The sequence below is a fragment of the Sabethes cyaneus genome, chromosome 2, assembly GCF_943734655.1.
Source record: "Sabethes cyaneus chromosome 2, idSabCyanKW18_F2, whole genome shotgun sequence".
In the NCBI taxonomy this organism is placed as follows: Eukaryota; Metazoa; Arthropoda; class Insecta; order Diptera; family Culicidae; genus Sabethes; species Sabethes cyaneus.
Window position 1 is genome coordinate 233,329,660 of NC_071354.1, and position 20,586 is coordinate 233,350,245.

At 37.5% G+C, this 20,586-nt stretch overlaps 1 protein-coding gene across 1 annotated transcript in view; it reads right to left on the bottom strand.

Annotated features, from left to right (window-relative positions):
• LOC128738695 (sodium-coupled monocarboxylate transporter 1) overlaps positions 1 to 20,586 on the bottom strand; it is a 182,710-nt gene that overhangs the window by 39,091 nt on the left and 123,033 nt on the right. The window contains exon 9 of the mRNA XM_053834018.1: positions 17,688 to 17,835. Coding sequence (XP_053689993.1) covers positions 17,688 to 17,835 — 148 coding nt within the window. The remainder of the gene's footprint in view (positions 1 to 17,687; positions 17,836 to 20,586) is intronic.

The following is a 20,586-nucleotide window of genomic DNA, read 5'->3' on the forward strand; positions in this document are numbered from 1 at the left end:
GTCTTATACACTTTAGTTTTTCGAAGTTTGCCCTGATACTGACCAACAGTCAAAAGAAATCTATATGGAAAACCCCTTCTATTTTTATCTCGTAGACAACTAAAATCTCATACCCTTTTCAGAAGGATAAAGCTCTTTGGAGCTCTTTATTATCTTAAACAATAGTGCGCCAATTTAAAAAGATTTTGGCGTCAAAAAATATTTTATTTTAGTCCCCTTTTTTATTTATTTCGACACCAATATCAAGACAATCTGATCAAGAGATGTTGTTACATAAGTATTTCAGTCACTCTACGCGCGAAAACTGATTGATTACCGGTGCATTTTGAGTAACGGTGTTCATCATTGCAATGTTAAATTCAGTGAAATAATTGGGTTCTGAGTGAGATCACAATCTAATGGTTGTGGAAGTCCGGAAATCCCTGTACAACATCATGCTTCAATACAAACCGGCATGTCACAGGTAGTGCATTGAATGCAACTTGCATTCCGTATTTACAACTAAACTAACCCGAGCAATTACAAGACAGGAGACCGGAAACGGGCAGCATTTGCTTCATCCGGAAGCATCGTGAAACAATGTTCAACGGTTGCAAATCCTGTGCAATTCAATAACATCTGGGCTGGCGTAACAATAGGGCACGTACTTTACTCACATGGAAAACATAATCCATAATATCCGTACCTACATCAGGATGGACTGCAAATCAAACAAACTACGGTCACCATTGTAGTAGATCTTTAATCATGGAAAGCAATAAAGGATTAAAATCGTATTTACCACAGGTTTACTGCTAATCTTTGTTGATAAACTGTCATTTACATAAATTAAATAGAGCTTTTGTCTGATTAACTGAGTCAATATTTAACATCAACTTTTGCCACAGTAAGCTTTTCAACGTTGATGAAACTTATGTTTTATCGTAAACTCTCCAAAATCAGTACTCAATTTTGTCAATTTTCACCCAGACTAAAATTAGACTGAAACACTTCAGATAATAATAAGTCACACTTCTCACGAACCTGCTGTTCAGTTAACCGCACCATTGAGGCCTGTCGAACATCATCAGTAGCTACTCCAGAAGTAACCACTAAACGACTTTCTCGAGGGTACGCAAGCAGTCATCAAGCGGATTTTCGCACCGGATGAGACTATTACGGTACCAAAACTGATGATGAGCCTACAGAAAAACCTTGCTCGGTTTGGGCTTTATTACTATGTACTTCAGGAGCAGAATGAAATGAGCGAAATAAAGTGCCATTAACGGTCGCTTAGCACTCTGCTACATGCTCTGCTTGGTCTCTTTCCCTTACACAGCACACTGTCAAGCTTTCTTCAGAATCGGTGAAGAGTCCTTCTTACTTTCCTACGGAGGTGAAAATTGAAAATATGAAAATTTGATTACTTGCTAATATTCCCATTCTGGCTCGAATGCTGCACGAGAAGATGAGCCTGCTGAGCCGAACCGTTAACTGTAGTGTTCCTCCGTCAGAGATTTCAGCTTCCGAACCAGCCAACGAAAGCGAAATTAACACGGGATTGAGCTCCATCGTCTGGTTCATCGCTCCTCCCAAGGGAGAGGAAAACATCAACCTTCTTCGCCAACCAACAACTCGCTAGCAAGCAGCTAGCGACCGGACGCGATAAGCTTTGACAAAGGACCCGCCGCCGATGTAGGCTCCCAATGAATGCCGAGACGATGCGAAAGCAGCGTTGATTTCGAACGACTTCGCATTATTACCTGTATCTATTGATGATTATATCGAACCAAGTATCGAGCGGATAATCCTCTTGGATCAAAGTCCCCTCCACAGGCACACCAAACGTAGGATAGATAATCGAAAACATTGTTGGAATAATAAGAAGAAAATTCAATTCCTCAAATCCAGTTACTGGCTGGTGCTACACGCACGACGATGATCGACCTAGTCTGAAGGTAACCGAAAATTTCAATTTTCAGCGAATGTGAGAATCACTTACTATCATTTGGTATTAGCATCGTCATCGGACACTTCAACCCGAGTGATTGTGAAAGCGGAAGTCTACGTGTAGTCGTGGTTGGTCTAGCAGATTGCTTTTTCAAGTCCTTTAAAGTCAACATCGGATTACGGATGTTCCTTTTAAACGAGGTCTAAATTAAATCTCATATTTCGTCATGAATTCTATTTGTTTTCATAAACCAAAATTATAAACTCCATTGATCTCAGCACTTCAAAACCCTCCGCTTTGACATGAACGGTGCTTCGTTTCAGCCACTCCCTGTCAGCGCAAAATTATATGCTTCAACGGGACGGGAATTAAACCATTTCGCATTCAATTTTTACACTCGAGAAAATGCTCGATTCGACATTACGGCGGCACAAGCCAACAACATCACATACACAGCAGCACCCGATCAACTGCAGCAGCAGCAGCAGCAGCATCAGGGTGAAAATTTGTGTACTCCATCACGGCTGTTCGCATTTGAATTTTCCCAGCCAAATCCCCGCAGCTCGCAGCTCGCAGTTCGCGCCTCGCCGGCGGAGCAGACCGAGCGGAAAATGGGCGAGGATTAAACAGTTTTCCCAGCGGGAAACCGTTCCGAATTCGAAATCGCGCTGAATGACGTAATTTTTCACTTCATATCGGTGTCCTCGGCTCGCCCGGTTGTCCGGTTGAGTAATATTCGAAATGAGTAGGTATCTACCTACTTTTTTTGTCTTGTTGTTAATGGGAAACAGACTGATGCTGTGGCAAATACATATTACGATGCTGCATGGATGTTGCATCCGGAGTCGATTAATGTGAAATAATTCGCTTCACAACAATTTGAGCAGCATACTTTTAGTGTGGATAGGTTGCTCGTTCACAAATTTACTGTTCGAAAGAATAATGTTTAACTTAATCCCTTGTATAATCTATATAAATTTGATATGGTACTGAATTCACATTAGTAATTGACTCAATAAGATTTCTTGATTTTAGAAGGAAGAGAAATTTAGAATAAAATTCTTGAAGACTCATAAAATATGCTTTCAGAGCATGAAACAGACAGCAAAAGATTATATCAGAATAAATCAACTAGAATAAAGTGAAGGTCGCGGTGGTGAATGACCAATTGGTTAAAACCACATTAAAATAAAAATTTAAAAAAAACAGTGAAAGTCTAACCTCAAATCTGCAAAACGATTGGAGCTAAGCGAAATAACTAGCTATTACGGAGATTGAATTCATTTTAGAAAATACAATGAGCCAATAAAGACAGTGTCAATTATGATTACACTGAGACAGACTTTCAAAAAAAAATTACAAAACAGAGTATTAAAGATAGAACACGACGAAGACTGGAGATGAATGAATTTGAAATTTAAAATCTCTTTAAACAATAAAAAGAAACAAAACTGATGAAGACAAATTTGAATCCATGTCCAAGCAAATTCGAACAAATATAAGACGCAACTGGACATAGTTAGAACAAAAGTTAATGTCAAATATGGCACAAATGAGTAAGGCCATTACAGATATTTTAAAAAGTGTTTGTCCTTTTGGTGTTGGCCGGTGTTGAAGAGGAGGGGGCGTAAAAAACAAAGAGATTTTTTAATCGAGCAAAAAAAATACAGTAATGTTCCCAATTTGTCAGGTCCCGATTTTGTCTATCCCCGATTTTGTCTACCCCCGATTTTATCAGCTTTTTATCCCGATTTTGTCAACCTATAATTTTTGTTTAACTTTTGTGCTTTTAAACATGATTTATAAAGCTTTTAGTCTACATGAAACTGTTCTGATTCCCTAGTGAGAGTTTTTGAAAAGAATGATGCCTTTTTTGCGCATAATTCGGGGTCAAAATTAGGGTATTTTTATATTAAAAGTTCTACAATTCTTAAACAAGCAAAGATAGAGGTATCAGTTCCGCAATGTTGTGTATTTTCACTATATGTACAACTTTGTAGAACATGAAAAAATCATACAACAATTACAAAAACAGCTAAAATAGAAAAACTGATTTTAACGATTTTTTATATTTGAGAAATATTGTCAATTGCAAGGAAAATTGTACCATCCAAAGTGCGATATCCCTCATAAAAGTGCTATTTTGCGTTAAATCGGTATCTTCGGCGCACTTTTTCGTTATCTTCCAAGCAATAAGTGCGCCGAAGATACCGAAACGATTTAATGCAAAATAGCACTTTTATGAGCGATATCGCACTTTGGATAGTACAATTTTCCTTGCAATTGACAATAGGATTTTTTCTATCTTTGTTGAAGAGATAGAAGGTTACTGTCTCCAGTAAAATTTCTTATAATAATATGCTATAAAACTTTGCAGAACACATCAATGTGTTATATTAAAACTGAAGAAAAATAATTTTTTTTTTGCACTTTTGGAGGGAATAATCAATATTTGAATTCCGCTAGACGATAGAACTATTTATTTTAAGAAAGTCTTCCAAACGTTCCTTAAACCTGAAACCCAGTTTTTCCGCTCAAAACTCTAAGCGCATCAAAAAAGGTTCTGGACCAGTGTGCTGTGCCCAGTTGATTAGATTGTGTTGAGCTTTCAGTCGATCAATTAAGGGTTAAAATTTAATTTTTAGTAGAAATCTTCGATATTCCCGATTTTGTCAGTTTCCCCATTTTGTCAGCCCAAAATTCAACATGAGCCTGACAAAATCGGAACATTACTGTATGCGTTTTCAGCATTTTTACTTAAAGTACTTAAAGTACTTAAAGTACTTGAAACCACTTGAACCTGTTTCTCTTTCAGGTAACGAAAGTAACGAAAGAGAAACAAAGTCTTCTTCCCAAATTCAGATCAAAATGAAGGTCCAAATTCAAGACTGAATTTAAGCCTAATTTAAGGTTAAATATCAAGTCCAGATTATATGGGAAACTTCAAATACAAGTACGACTGAGAACCTAATCTCTATATTAAGGTATAAATTCTGGTACAAACTCAACTCCAAAATCTGGTACAAACTCAACTCAAAAATCTTGTCCAAATTCATGCCAAATTCAAATTCGATCTATTACAAGCCCAAAATTACGGTCCTAATCCAAACCTGATCCTGGTTGCAATTTAAGACTAAATTTAGCTCTTAATCCAAGTCCAAACTTATATTTAGATACTGGTTCAAATTCAGATTCAGATTTGGACCGAAATTTTGGTCCAATTGCCCGTTAAAATTCAAGTCCAAATTGTCTAAACTGCAGATTCAGGTCCAATCTCAGATCCAAATACAAGTACACATTCTGGTCCAATTTCAGACAAAAAATTTTTTATTCGAACCCTGGTCCAAATTTAACTCAGATTTTGGTCCAAATTTAGTTCCGAATTCTGAACACAATTAAGCCGAATTTAAATCTTAATTACGGTCAGAATTCAGGTCGACAGTTAGCTGTAAGTTCAGGTATAATTTTAGATCCAAATTCTGGGTCAAATTAAACTAAATTTAGCTGAAGTTTTTAGTGCGTCTTAGTAGAATACGAAACCTGAAATTAAATTGAAAACAAAACATTCCTCTTAAATTCTTGACACTCACTTGACACTGTCAAGAATAAATATACATAGAAGAATTTAATTGGAAAGTTTCAAATTCAAATCCAAATGCAGGTCTAAAACCAGATCCAGATCCAAATTAATATAAAAATTCTGGTTCAAATTCTCTAAATTTATCTCTAAATTCTGGTTCAAATGTAGGGCCGAATCCTTAATCAAATGTAGGCCTTAATTCTAATACTAATTACAGACAAAGTACAGGTCCACATTTAGCTGCAACTTCTGCTCCAAATTCGAATTCAAACTTATATCCAAATTCTGGTCTAAATTCCGGTACAAATTTAGGTCCAATTCCAACTCGAAATACTAGTACAAAGTCAGGGTCAAATTCGGGATTTGATTGAACCCAAATGTAAGTTCAAATTCCGGTGCTATTTCAGGTCCAAGCTTAACTTCAAATTCAGGAACAAATGCTGATCCAAAACTGGTCCTAATAGTTTAAATTTAAGTCCAAATTCTAGCTCAAATTCGGATTCAAATACTAGTCTAATCACAGGACCAAATTTAAAACCAAATCTAGCTTCAAATACAAGTTACTAATTTATTAAGTCCAAAGTCGGGTCCTAACTCAGTTCAAAACTTTGATTCAAATTCAGATCCATATTATGATCCAATTTCCGATACAAATTCTGGTTCAAATTCAAGTCCGATTTATGATTCCAATTCAGACTCAGCTCCAAAGTTCTGTTCAAATTCAGGCCCAAATTAAGGTCTCAATTAAGGTCAACAAATGCAAGAATAAAATCAGACTCAAATTCCACTTAATTCAAATCCACGTTATGAATCTATCTTAAGCCCATTTCTGGTCGAAATTCAAGTCTAAATTCAACTCTAAATTCAGATTCAAGCTTTGATCAAAATGTTGTTCCAAATTAAACTACAAATTCAGCTCCAAATTAAGGTTTAAATTCATATCCAAATACTGATCGATATTTAGCTGCAGATTCAAGTTCAAATTCTATTTTTTTACGAGTGTCATTTTTTTTCCTGTATGGACAAATCACTGCACCCGCACAGCATTTCTTTACTATAATCGCTATTGAGTGAGCGATATGCTTCTTGAATTTTATGTGTGCTTGAGTGTAATTGGGGTTTACCTTTCCTTCAATGCCTTTTCTACATTACACACCTCGTTCTACATGACAGCGCTGTCCCCAAATATAGCCATCCCTGGCACAGCTAACCAGTGCATTTTTGCACTGTCATTAGGCCTTATTGGGATAATATAGAATTCAGAATGAAGGAAGGATGATGAGGGGCCTGAGAATAAACCCATGCTAAAGTCACTTTGACATCGAATGGCCTGATTCTACTTAGATTCGAACCCTCGACCTTTCGCTTGTCAAAGCAGACTCGGTAACCTTGCGGCTACAGAGCCCCTCTGTCATGTTTATTTAAAATACTATTTACAATTCAAGAATAGTTCAAACTCCGATCCAACCCGCGAACTCTCTCTTATCAGGTGTTCGGTCCCGAATTTGAAGTCTTTCGTTGTGATCGTGGGCCCGGAAACAGTCGAAAGTCAACTCGAAAAGCGGCGGTGTGCTTGTTGCGGTGAACATGTGTGTGATTGAAAATGATCAATGGAGCAGTATTGAGCAGGTGTGGGTGTGCATCGAACTCGCAAACAGCAAACTTTTCGTGCGTGGAATTTACATTCCGCCTGATCGAGTACGCGATGATGCTCTAATCGATGTTCACTCCCGGTCGGTTATGTCAGTAATCGATTTAACTACCGCAACCGACGAGCTAATTGTTAGCGGGGATTTCAACCTTCTGAGGCAACCATACAGCAATGGTTTTCTCCATCCGGATTCCGATTACTCCACATAAATCAACCAGGTGACCAACGAGAACAATCGCAGTCTGGATCTGTGCTTCGTCAGCGTACAGGGTGTTGCCCCAGTGATTTCGCTCGCTCCGTTGCCTCTGATTAAGCTAGTAAGACACCACTCTCCACTCATCCTTGCCCTCTACGACCATCATTCTGATCTAATGAAAATCATCCCGCCTGTTTCGTACGACTTTCGGAATGCTGATCACCGAAGCATTGCCGAATTCTTTGCAACTATTGACTGGATTGGTGTTCTCGATAGAAACGATGCCGACAACGCAGCATTGACTCTTTCGCACATAATTGGGCACGCAATCGATCGTCATGCACCTAAGATAGTACATTCGCTAAACAGTAAACCTTGGTTGACTCGCGAGCTTCGCATTCTGAAAACGGAAAAAAGAGCTGCGCTTAGGACATACTCCAAGTTTCGCACCCTTTCGCTCCGTGAGCATTACATAAGATTGAATGCTGTATACAAACGAACCAGTCGGTAATGCTATAGACGACACCTACACAGAATTCAGCTTTATCTGAAGTTGAAACCGAAAATTTTCTGGAAGTATGTTAGCGATCAGCGTAAAGAATCGGACCTTCCCTCAACATTGACCCTGAATGGTGAGGTTGCTTCGGATCCTCAGTATATCAGTCAATTATTTGCTGATAAATTCTGGCGAACGTTTTGCGATGAACTGCGAATACGCTGGATACTCTTAACATCGACGAAACAATGATCTCTACAGTCGCCTCAACGTTAAAATCTTCGACTAAAGCCGGCCCAGATTGTATCCCGTCTGAGTTTTTAAATAAGCACATCGCTGACCTACTTATCCCCCTTCAGCTGGTGTTTAGCCTGTCCGTCTCAAGCGGGGTATTTCCGCCCGTATGGAAAACTGCCCATATGTTTCCCGATCATAAGAAAAGGGAATCGGAAAGACATCAATAACTACCGAGGAATCTCATCATTATGTGCCACTTCGAAGTCATTCGAGCTTGTAATCATGGCTACGCTGCTGTCACGCTGCAAACAATACCTAAGTGACGATCAACATGGATTCAACCACTATAAATCTCGTGTGTCTCACATCATATATTGCGGAAAACTTAGCGGATCGTGCTCAAACGGACGTCATCTATATTGATTTATCTGCGGCGTTCGACAAAATTAATCATGCTATTGCAATTGCCAAATTGGAAAGACTCGATATCGGCGGAAATGCGCTGCGTTGGTTTAATTCCTATCTCGTAGGTCGTAAACTGATTGTGACGGTTGAAGGTTTTCAATTTTATGCGTTTTCGGCCTCTTCTGGAACCCCACAAGGCAGTCATTTGGGCCCGTAATCTTCTTGCTATACTTCAATGATGTCAACCACGTTCTTAAAGGCCCTCGTTTATCCTACGCCGATGATCTGAAGATTTACTTGACGATTTGCTCCAATGTCGATGCGATCCGTCTTCAACGAGAGCTTGACACCTTTATGCGCTCCGTCATCTACCTTGGCGAGATCCGTTCCGATTGCCGAGTTACGAGAGATGATGCCGGTTGATCCATTTGGAGACACTTCAGGTGTGAAGGAACGTCGCAAGAGCTTTGTTTGCTGCTGATATGTTGCTGAGAAGAATCGATTGTCCTGCTATTTTGGGCACGATTAATCTGAATGAACGTTCCAGGACACTGCGGAATGACGCAATGCTGTGACTACCATTTCAACGCACCAACTATGGACCAAACAGTGCTATTACCGGAGTACAGCGAGTTTTGCCGCTGTCTTTGATTTTAATCTGTCACGTGAAACTATCCACCGAAACTGTTCTGTGTTTTCTCTATCAATGACGTTTAAGAAAATCTGGGTATATTTATATTTTTTGACTGTGTGATTTGTATTAGTATAAGAAATCATCATTAGGACAACTGTAGTCTGTTGATATTGAATAAATAAATAAATAAATAAAAAACCCGAATTAATCCACCTAGCGGCGTGACCTAGCCTTTCTACTGCCACAATAATAATTATTTAATTTCTCAGGAACATCTATAATTAACTTGACTATATTTTTAAATATCCGTTCCGTATTCCTCAAAATCCTTATTTGCCAGTAAAATTCACAACGTATTGCGTAGAATAATTATATTTTCTTTCCTTGGGTGCGTAAATACTTGTAAGCGTCATTTATGTTATTTGATGAACACCTTATTTAGTTTTATAATCGGTCGGCCTTAACTTTCGGGTTTCAGAGCCACATACGAAACTTGTTTTGAACTGACCATATGAGATATGTTTTCATAGCAGATTTTTTGATATTTTTTTTTGAGTGGTTTTAGCCCAAAGGGTAGATTTTTTTTGATATTTTTATATTAATACCATGCGTTCAAAAACTAGCATCTTTGAAAAACAAGAGTTCAGAAAAATTATTATTAATTATACTTCGCTTTTGAAGAAAAAGGATACCTACAACAAAATGATTACTCTCAAAATTTTACTATTAGTTTGCTTGGCTTCAATTTTGCAATATATCTGAATTAGAAAAAATAACTGAATAGAGCATTAGATATGAAAAAGAGAAATTGAACTTTTTCTTAGCTGGCGCTCCTTCAGATAATTATTTTTGCATGAAAATCAAAACTTGACCTTCTTTTGAATGTACTTTCATGAAAAGATAGTCATTAGCTTGATCGCATCGTTTTTACAATGTTAGAGGATTAGGAAAACAAGATGAGGTCGAAAAATAGTGCAAAAACTGCGCCATAAACATGCTTGATAATGAGAAATATGATCGATATGATTTCCAGTGCTTGTCATTTTTGATTTATTTATTAAAACATGATACATGACATAAAACATCTGTCCTTTAAAATGTCACTAACGAAAACAAATCTTACAAAGTTACTACCGTGCAACGTTTACTTCCTATTTTTCATATAACATTTCTAAGCTCTAGTATCTATGGATTGAAAAGAGCATATATTGATGCGCAAAATTTGTTTGAAATTTGTATAAATTTATTTGGAAAAATCAACTCACTAGTATTTTGATCCTATACACCACTATACTTATATACTTAAATTAACTGCTTTTCTCCCTCCGCTTTTTGCTTTTCTTGTACAATTGTGAGCAACAGCAAGTGAAGAAAATGACTATTGAATTCTGAAATCAAAGAAAAGATAAAACTTTTCGATTGAATCCCACTATTTAATATTTATTTGCAACAGATACGTAGTTCACCTACGACGTGCAGGCTTCATCAGTGTCTTATTTCAAAGCGTATACGTATCTGTCGCGAATAAATATTAAATAGTGGAATTTAGTCGGTAAAAGTTTTTTTCTTTTCTTTTATTTCAGAGTTCGTATTCCACTAAGAGGCTTCAAACACTGCTGACTATTGACATGTTTCTCACTTTTCTTGAATTTCATTGCAAATTGTCATCACATACACATACATACATACATACATACATACATACATACATACATACATACATACATACATACATACATACATATATACACACATACATCACACGCATTAAATACAATCAACATTTGTTTTGATTTCACACGTTTTAACGGTTTAATATACGGTGCTTAAGTGTTAAAGTTTGAATAACTTTTGAATGAACCGTCCGATTTTCAATAACTCGGTTTCGTTTGATAGATCTCAGCAGTAATTTTCAAATAATAATAAAATGTGTGATGTTTTTCATTGAATTAATTCTTAAATGTTACAAAAATATGTTTTAAATACTATTTTTTCACATTTCTTTATATAACTTTCAAACTACAAGTCCAATCATCATGAAATTTGGAAGTTAAGGGTTTGTAAGGCTCCTCTTTCATATGCAATCAATTTTGTTCAAATCGGTTAAGGGTTCTATGAGATAATGAAGTCCCATATTTTTCGTATTTTTATACATAACTTTTGAACTAAAAGTCCGATCAGTATGAAATTCAATAGCGACCAATGGGACACCTAGACCTTTCATTTGACACTAAGAACATTAAAATCGGTCCAGCCATCTCCGAGAAAAGTGAGTGAGATTGAAAAGCGTTACATACACACACACACACACACACACACACATACATACACACACACAGAAAATGCTCAGTTTTCGAAACTGAGTCGAATGGTATATAACATTCGGCCCGCAGGACCTTCTTTCCATTTCCGGTTTTCCAAGTGATTTCTATACCTTTATACTATATATTTATATAGTAGAAAGGCAAAACGTCTAGTCCAAATACAAGGCCAAATTTAGCCGCAAATTCATATCCAAAATCTGGTACAAATTCATCCCCGAGTTCCGATTCCATTTTAGGTCTCAATTCATATCCAAAATCAGGTCCAAATTTAACTGCAAATTTAAGTACGTCCTCCGAACTAAATTCTTACACAACTTTAGATCAAATTTCTAGTCCAAATTTAGGTCTAAATGCAGGTCCACTTTCTATTCCAAATTCAGATTCAAATTCTGGTCCACATTTAGGGCCAAATTTATCTGCAGTTTTTGGGTACAAATTTAATTTTAAATTAAGCTCCGAATTCAACTGCAGAATCTGAGGAAAATTTTAGTTCAAATTCCGATCCAAATTCAAGTCCAATATCGAGTCCAAATTCAAATGTAAATTTTAAATCAATTTCAGCCCAAATTATGCTGTCAGTCCTGTACCAAATTCATATCCAAATTTTGGTCCAAATTCCGGTCCAAATTTAAGTCCAATTCCAACTCTAAATGCAAGTACAAAGTCATGGTCACATTAAGGACGTAATTGAGCCTAATCGCAGGTTCAAATTCTAGTTTTATTTCAGGGCCTTGGTCCAGAAAATTAGCTCCAAATTCATGCCAAAATTCAAGCACAAATGCTGATCTAAACTCAGATCGAATTTCTGGTCCGAATTCTAGTACAAATAACGGATCCAAATACTGGTCCAATTTCAGGACCAAATTTAGATTTAATAACTCCTAATGCATGTACAAAGTTAGACTTAAATTCAGGACCTAACTGAAATCCAAATTCTGGTCCTAATTCAGGTCCAAGCTTAGATTCAAATTCAGGTCCGAAAATTCTGATTCAAATTAAAGTCCAAATTTACCTCCACATTAAGGTAAATTCAGGTATAAACTCAGCTCCAAAACATGGTCCAATTTCTCATCCAAATTTATGTCCGAATTCAGGCCTAAATTAAGGTCTCAATTTGGGTCAATTCCAGCTTCGAATGCAAGTTCAAACTCATATTCAAATTCGACCGAAGTTAAGTCCAAATTGTGGTCCTAATGCAAACCCATTTTTGGTCGAACTACTGGTCTAAATTTAGCTCTAAATTCAAGTCCAGGCTCAGAACCAATATGTAGTCCAAATGCAGGTCCACGTTCTGGTCCAAATTCAGTTTCAAATTCAGATCCAAATACAGCCCCAAACTTAACAGCAAATTCAAGTCCAAATTTTAATCCAATTTCAGAGCAAAATGCTGATCTTAATTCTGGATTAAATTCTAGCTCAAACTCGAACCAAAATTGAAGTCCACTTTGTAGTCCTGATTCTGGTTCAAATTCAAATCCAACATGTCCACAGTCCAGTGGTCCAAAGAGCGAAATACGTGTTTCGTGTGATATTGCGCCGAAATGTGAAGTTTTTCGCATCTAGTGTTTTTAGGAACGTTTCTTGGTATAATAAGCCCCTTCTTATGAGAGAAATCTTTGGGTGATTAATTCTCTTAAAAGTGAGATATGAAATTTATTTTCTCGTCTATTCGAGATACAGGTTTGGTATTTTCAGCAAAGTTATAGTAAATATTAATACAAACAACTTTGTTAAAGACACCATACTTGTATCTCTTCATGGAAATTATCTATGAAGCGTTATTCGTGGACAAACCCTTTGAAACAGTTTTTAAACCCTGACTTATTCTGGTCCATTTTTACGTGTTCATAGTGTTCTAGAAAGTTGTTTATCTTGCTAAAATCAACGTTTCTGTGGAACATTATTATATGTTATTTTCTAAAGTTTCGGAGATTTTGAGGTTTTTTGGTGAAAAATAGTACTATTTGAGCTCATATATTTCCCAATGTGGCAAATGGTGGCAGATCAAACAACATTAAAGGACAACAAAAAACCTGTAAAAGCAAGTGTCAATTGACTGTATCTGTTTGAATCGTCAAAAGTTATAGTTGTTTTAAAAATCCATCTCAGTCATATTTACAGCATAATTAAATTGTACTTCGAATGCAATAAATGCCATATTGTTTACGTTGACAATCGCTTTCCAACAAGTTAAGTTAACAACAATTTTTTCGCCGATTTCCGAATCGAAAATGAATGAAGACTTAAAATTATTTGACGCAATTAATAAGAGAAAAGCTTCCAAATAACTACCTTAAGTTTATTTTGTTCAATTTTGCATTGCTCTCTCCTTCCGCATTTTTTCCAAAACAACATTTGATGATGAGTCATGTCACCTACACCTTTACTTAACATAATTAACTATATAAAACGTACTGCTTACTTAGTCATTCCGAGAAATTTCGGTCTTTCATGACTCGGCCTTTTGTGACTGTTGTTGAAATTCGGCCATTTGGATTTCGGCCATTCGTGATTCGACCATTTGTGTTAGCCCAGTACCAGCCCATTTTGAGTGTGTTCTTTTGAAAAGACATCAATCGAAGGAATTGACCAGCATTTCGATCTGAATTTGGGCTTGGGTTTATTGCATCCAAAATACAGTTTAATTACAAACAGATACTAACAGATACAGTCAATTGGCACTTGCTTTTACAGATTTTTTATTGTACTTTCAAGCAGAAGTTGTTTGATTTGCCACCATTTGTCACCTTGGGAAATATTTAAGCTCAAATAAGTACTATTTTTCACCAAAAAACCTTCAAATCTCCGAAGCTTTAGAAAACAACATATAATAATATTCTACAGAAACGTTGATTTTAGCAAAATAAACAACCTTCTAGAACACTATGAACACGTAAAAATTGACCAGAATAAGTCCGGGTTGAAAAATGGAGTTGTTCACGAATAACGCTTCATAGATAATATCCATGAAGAGATACAAGTATGGTGTCTTCGACAAAGTTGTTTGTATTGATATGTACTACAACTTTACCGAAAGTACCGGACCTGTATCTCGAACATACGAGAAAATAAATTTCGTATCTCACTTTCAAGGGAATTAATCACCCAAAGAATTCTCTCACAAGAAGGGGTTCGTTATTCCAAGAAATGTTCCTAAAGACACTACATGCGAAAAACTTCACATTTCAGCGCCATATCACACGATCACGTATTTCTAAATTTAAATCTAAATTCATGTCTAAATACCAGTCCAAATCCTAATGTATATTTTGGACCAAATTCAGACCCAAATTCTGGTGTAATTTCTATTCCACAGTCACATTCACTGTGATCCAAATTCAAGTCCAAATTGAGCTTCGAATTCAAGTTTAAATTCTGGGGTGATCTCGAGCTTCACATTCTAGTCTCAATTCAAATTTAAGATTTGGGGCGAACCAACCCCTGGTTGAAAGCCCCATTAAAAATAGTCTATTTATATTAGAGGCGTATGTCTGTACCGAAAACCAGGTCTCTGACAAGACGTCATAAGAGGCTTATCGGTAACTAAAAACAGGTCCCTGATAGGACGTCATGCTTTCGTAGCAATGGGTTGTATTCTCAGTCACCTCACTGTTCGACTGCTGAATTGCTCGATTGCTCAACTGGTTGACCAGATTGCTCGACAGGACTGGTCGATTAGCACTCGATTTGATTGCTCGAAAGGACTGCTTAACTGAACTGCTCGACTGAACTGTTCGATTCGACTGCAAGACTCAACTGCTTGATTGGACAGATCGACTTGACTGCTTGGCTGAACAGCTCGATTTCAATGCTCGATTCAACTGCTCAACTAAACTACTCGATTTCATTGATCGACTCAACTAACAGCTTGATTCAACAGCTCGACTAGACTGCTCGACTCAACTGCTTGACTTAACTGTTTGATTCGACAGCTCGACTTAACAGCTCGACTCGACTGCTCGACTCAGCTGCTCGACTCAGCTGCTCAACTGGACTACTAGACTTAACTGCTCGAATAAACCGTTTGACTGGATTACTCAACTGCTCGAATGAACTGCAAGACTCAACTGCACGAATGAATTGCTCGACTTAACCGCTTGACCCGACTGCTTGACTAAACCATTCAATTCGACTGCTTGACTGGACAACTCGATTCAACTGCTCGATTAAACTGCTCGACTGGACTGCTCGATTTAACTGCTCGATTTAACTGCTCGACTGACTGCTCGTGCAAATTCATTCATTTGGCTGGTCCAAATTCAAGTCCAGATGCAGGTCTTAATTGTGGGGTAAATTTTAGACCAGCTTTAGATCCAAATTCAAATCTAAGTTCAGGACAAAATTCTGGACGAACTCAAGTCCAAGTTCGGACCGAAATTCGGGGGCAAATTTTGGTCCAAATTCAAGTCTAAATTCAACTCAAAGTGCAGACCCAAAGTGCAGCGTAAGTTTTAAACCAAGTTTAGATCCAAATTCAAGTCCAAATTCAGGTCCAAGTTTGGCTCCAAATTGATTTCTAAATTGAGCTCCGAAGTCTAAGTTAAAGTCCAAATTTTGGGGCGAATTGTAGTCCAAATTCGAGATCCAAATTCAAGTCTCAGTTCATGCTCAAGTCTAAATTCAGGCCTAAATTATGGTGTAAATTCTGGACCAAATTTTAGATCCATATTCAAGTCTAAATTTAGGTCCGAATTCTGAGACGAATTCAAGCCCGAATTCTGATCGAAATACTGAAGCATATTCTGGTCTAAATTCAGATCCAAATTGTAATCTAAATTCGAGTTTAAGTCTTAAGTCAGGCCCGAATTCAGCTCCAAACAAATTCGGATTCAAATGCAAGCCCAAAATCAAGCCCAATTTGAATTCCAATTTCTGATGCAAATTTTGATCCACTTTCAGGCTAAAATTCTGGTGAAATTCTGTACCACATACAAATCTAAATTGTGATCCAAATTCCATCAAATTTAAACTGAGTTACGAATTGAAATCCCAATTCTGTACCAAATTTAGATCCAAATACAATTCAACAGTGCTGGTGGTCGAAGGTTTAAATTCTGGTGCAAATTCAGATTCAAATTATACTGAAAATTCTGATTCACATTCAAGTTCAAATTGAGCTCCGAATTCATAACCAAATCTTGATCCAAATAGAAGTTAGGTACCAAATCTCAATTCTGGTCCATATTCAAACATCAGTACCCAATGGCGCTCAAGCATAGCAAGAATCTTTCTCAGTTGAATTCATTCGAAGCTTCAACCTACCGCGAACCACAACAGGATACTTTCCAACCCATTTACATTTTCCCGATACCCATAATGACACCGAAAACGCTACACACAGTTCTAATGAAAGTGACATGTCCGCCGGTCGACCGAACCGCGCGCATTGATGGGCGACAGAATTAACGGGAGTATTGTATTTCAGTTGAATGCTTTTTTTCTGGGAAAATAAACCGACAAGAATGATTTTTACTGACTGCTTGTAATTATCCGCATTAATAATGAACCGCAAAAGCCGGCTGCCGGGTGACATTGTCTTCCTGAAAGACCATTCGCATTTATGGCAACTACAACAACAAGAACAGCTCGTGTACAATGGGTCTGAAAATATTTCCCCCCCGCGTAATATGAGCGGCAGCGAAAAATCACAACAAATAATAATAATAATAATGAACCGCGTAGGTGGAGTGGTAAAATAAAAATTCATGTTTTATAATTGCGGTACCATTTCGCTTCCGATATTGAATGTTTTCATTCCTTTTATTGTACTGTTATTGATTTTCATCGTCGGTCGGTCGGTCTGTTTGCGGCTTACGGCTAATAACGTGCCGTGGAGAGAGAAAAAAAATATTCAGAAATGTGTAGCATATTTCTTTTCAATTTGGGCAAAAAATTGCAACAGCTTTGCATACTAATTCGCAAGCGTTCGACAATGTTTCCGACTAAAATATTAAATGAATCACACCATTTTCCTTTCAACATTCCAGCTTTTTGTCGGAGCTAATTTAAAAAACCAACAGAATAAAATATTTCTACTGAAAACGAAAAGCATGTAAAGCAATTTCCATCAAACACTGGCGAAACGTAACGGCAATAAACCTTCGCTCATCACAACGGAACAGCACCAGTGCCAGTGCCAGGCAATAAACCAACAGTGCTCAGTACAACCGGAGAAAACTGCGCCAACGAGATGATGGTCCTGTTGGCATTCCAGTCGTCGTCGTCGTTCCTTACCTTGCTGTTAGCATTCCGGAAGAACATCCCGAGAGCAAACAGTCCCAATGTCACGCCGCCGATCAGTCCGTTGAGGGTGAGTGTCGCCTGCAGTATGCCACCGAGACGTTCGACCACGAATACCAGTCCGAAGGAGAACACACCGTACCTGGAACGAAGCAAAAAATCATGAAAACCACAATCGAACTTTTAAAGAGGGAAATTATGGAATTGAATTTTGTACAGTGACAGCCGGCGAGCTTCGAAAAAGGGGGAAAACTTTTTCTTGAAAAATTAATTATTAGATTGAAAAGAATTAAACATTAAATGCTCTAGTAATTTAACTTCAAGTATACTTTGTTCATTTTGGGAATTTGAAATTTTCACCATTATTTAAAGTAGAAAAGATACACATGAAACTGCTTAGTTTCGATTTTCTTCGTCTATTTTATTAGTCTGGATGCTTCTATGCAATCATGCTGAACCCACCCAAATGCTGTCGATTTTATGGCATGTCTGGGGATGATGGCGAGTAGCTTTCAAGTCTAGCCATTCTCGCACCGTCCCGCCCCGCCCGCACCACGGCCGCCCTGTCTGTCTGTAGCCAATTTGGAACCCAGCCCAGCCCAGGTTGGTGGTGGTGTTGCTGCAGAACCAAGCATTCGTGATAATTTGATTACCGGCAAATTTCACGTCACGGTAAACATTCTCCCAGCCAGTCAGTGAGTGCTGGAAATCGACGATTGGTCGGTCATAAAGTGAAGTACTTTCGTACGTCAAATATTTTTATATACGGGCGCAGCTTGAAAGTGATTGCTTTCCCTCTTCTACTTTGTTGTTGTTGTTGTGGGCCAACTGGACAGCAGGAGAGGTAAAACGAAAATTGATTTTAAACACCTAACAAGAAATTCGCTTCAGCAGTAAACCCTCGCCCATACCAACGATGAAACGATTTGCGGCACACGCAAATATGCGGCGCACTTCGCGCTTATTTGGAGGCCATCATGCATGATGGCAGAACCGGAAAAGTACACGCCACCATTCTGACTGGCTCCGACATCGTCGGGAAAACAACTTTTACTGCACCAATTCTCGCAGCAGCGGTGCAGTCTTTCAAGTTCGTTGACATACAATTTTCCCTACACCCAACAGAGCCTGAATTAAACTCATGCCAAAAATCCACCGTCTGCTGGCATAAATTATTATCTACACTTCATACGTTTCTCGAACTTGAAACATCGAACCATACCAGTACCAGCCCGGGGTCTAATGCTGATTCGTTGTGACTTTTGTTTTATTCCGCTGTCTATCAGGCCAGGCTGCTTTCAGGTTGAAGTTTGCGTTTTTACTCGTCAAACTGATTTTTTTTCCAATCCGCCGACTTTTCCGTACGGGTCTGAGAAAAATTGGATCTCGCCTTGAAGAATCCATACAGCCAGCACTCCAGCAGTATAGTACGGAAGTGCTAGACGGTAGTAGATTTTTTTTCCTACACCATCTTCGCGAGATGCATCCGAGACACGGAAAGTCGGACAGTTTAGGAATGATATTTCATTTCGAATTTGATGTGTACTTTTCTAAAACGAGAGAACGCTGGAAACGGTGAAACACTCGGGCGTAGCGAAAGCTGCATTTTTTATTGAAAACAAGCAAATATGACATGATTCCAATAAGGAACTGTCCAACTAGCAAACTGTGCATAAACAAAACAGAGTTTCGTTTATTAGAACTGGTTTAATGTCACGATGAGAACAAAATTATATTAGGGTGGAAAAAAAACTTGAAACGTTCTTCTGCTGTTTGTAAAGTGAAATAAATAACAGGTAAGTTATTTAGAATTGAAGATAATATCTTCTTAAATGTTGAAGGACTGAATTTAAATTTATCAAAATACCATAAGTATGAAATATTTTTTCAATCCTTTGAAAAAACTAACTGGTAAAATTAACAAAAAGACAATTTTTTTATTCGAAATCTGATAGCACTTTTACTGGACTAACAACGATTATAGAATTCAAATTCTCACTTGTTTTTTACTTAATCTACTAAATAAAAAAATCAGAGCGCAAAACAGCTTAAGAGTTAATAGAGCGAACAAGTTTCTTTATGGTTACTCACTAGATGATGTAATAAATACTGTTCAGTACTTCAAGTGGCTCTTACGTTGTCAAGTCAATTAGATCCATTGGAGTGACCAATTAATCATAATGATAATGATAACAAGGCAGGTCATAGAACGATATGAAGTGTTTTGAGATGTCAGATCGACAGCCATTTGAGGCAATTAGTAAATATAATTGTTGCTGTAGATAACAGTTTTACCGGAAATCGAAAGTAAGTAATCTTGATTTATTATTGCTGCAAAATTTGTTTATTAAAAGAATTTCCTGATGCGTTTGCGCTGCGTTTCCACTGCATTATCGCAGTTTTATTATTGACATATATTTGTCGACTGAAATTTTATATCAAATGACTGGGACTTTGGTGGATCGAAACATTGCACAATAGGCAAACACGAGCTCGTAATCCCAAGAATTAGAAGCCGCTGGTTTGGAATCTTACAAGATACCTATTCTTATGTATAAAACTGCAGAAAATCGATTGGTATGGTTTAATCCTGCGCAGACTTTGAGAGGTGGTCCATTTTTCCCTGTTTTCTGCAAAAATCATGTTAAAAGCTAATTAAACAGTATAAAAATATAACTCCGCATTCAATCAATTGATTGCTTTTAACTGTTCTCCAAAGTTATTCAGCCTGATAAAATACACATTTTCTATGCATATGGGGGTGAGTTGGGCAAAATGGACTATTCTTGCATTTTACCCAGCATGGAATGGATGGAATTTGATTCTTCTGATGTTTTGACAAAATTTGGAAGCTATTTGAGTTCGTTTCAGGCGGCAAATAAGTTTTTATGCT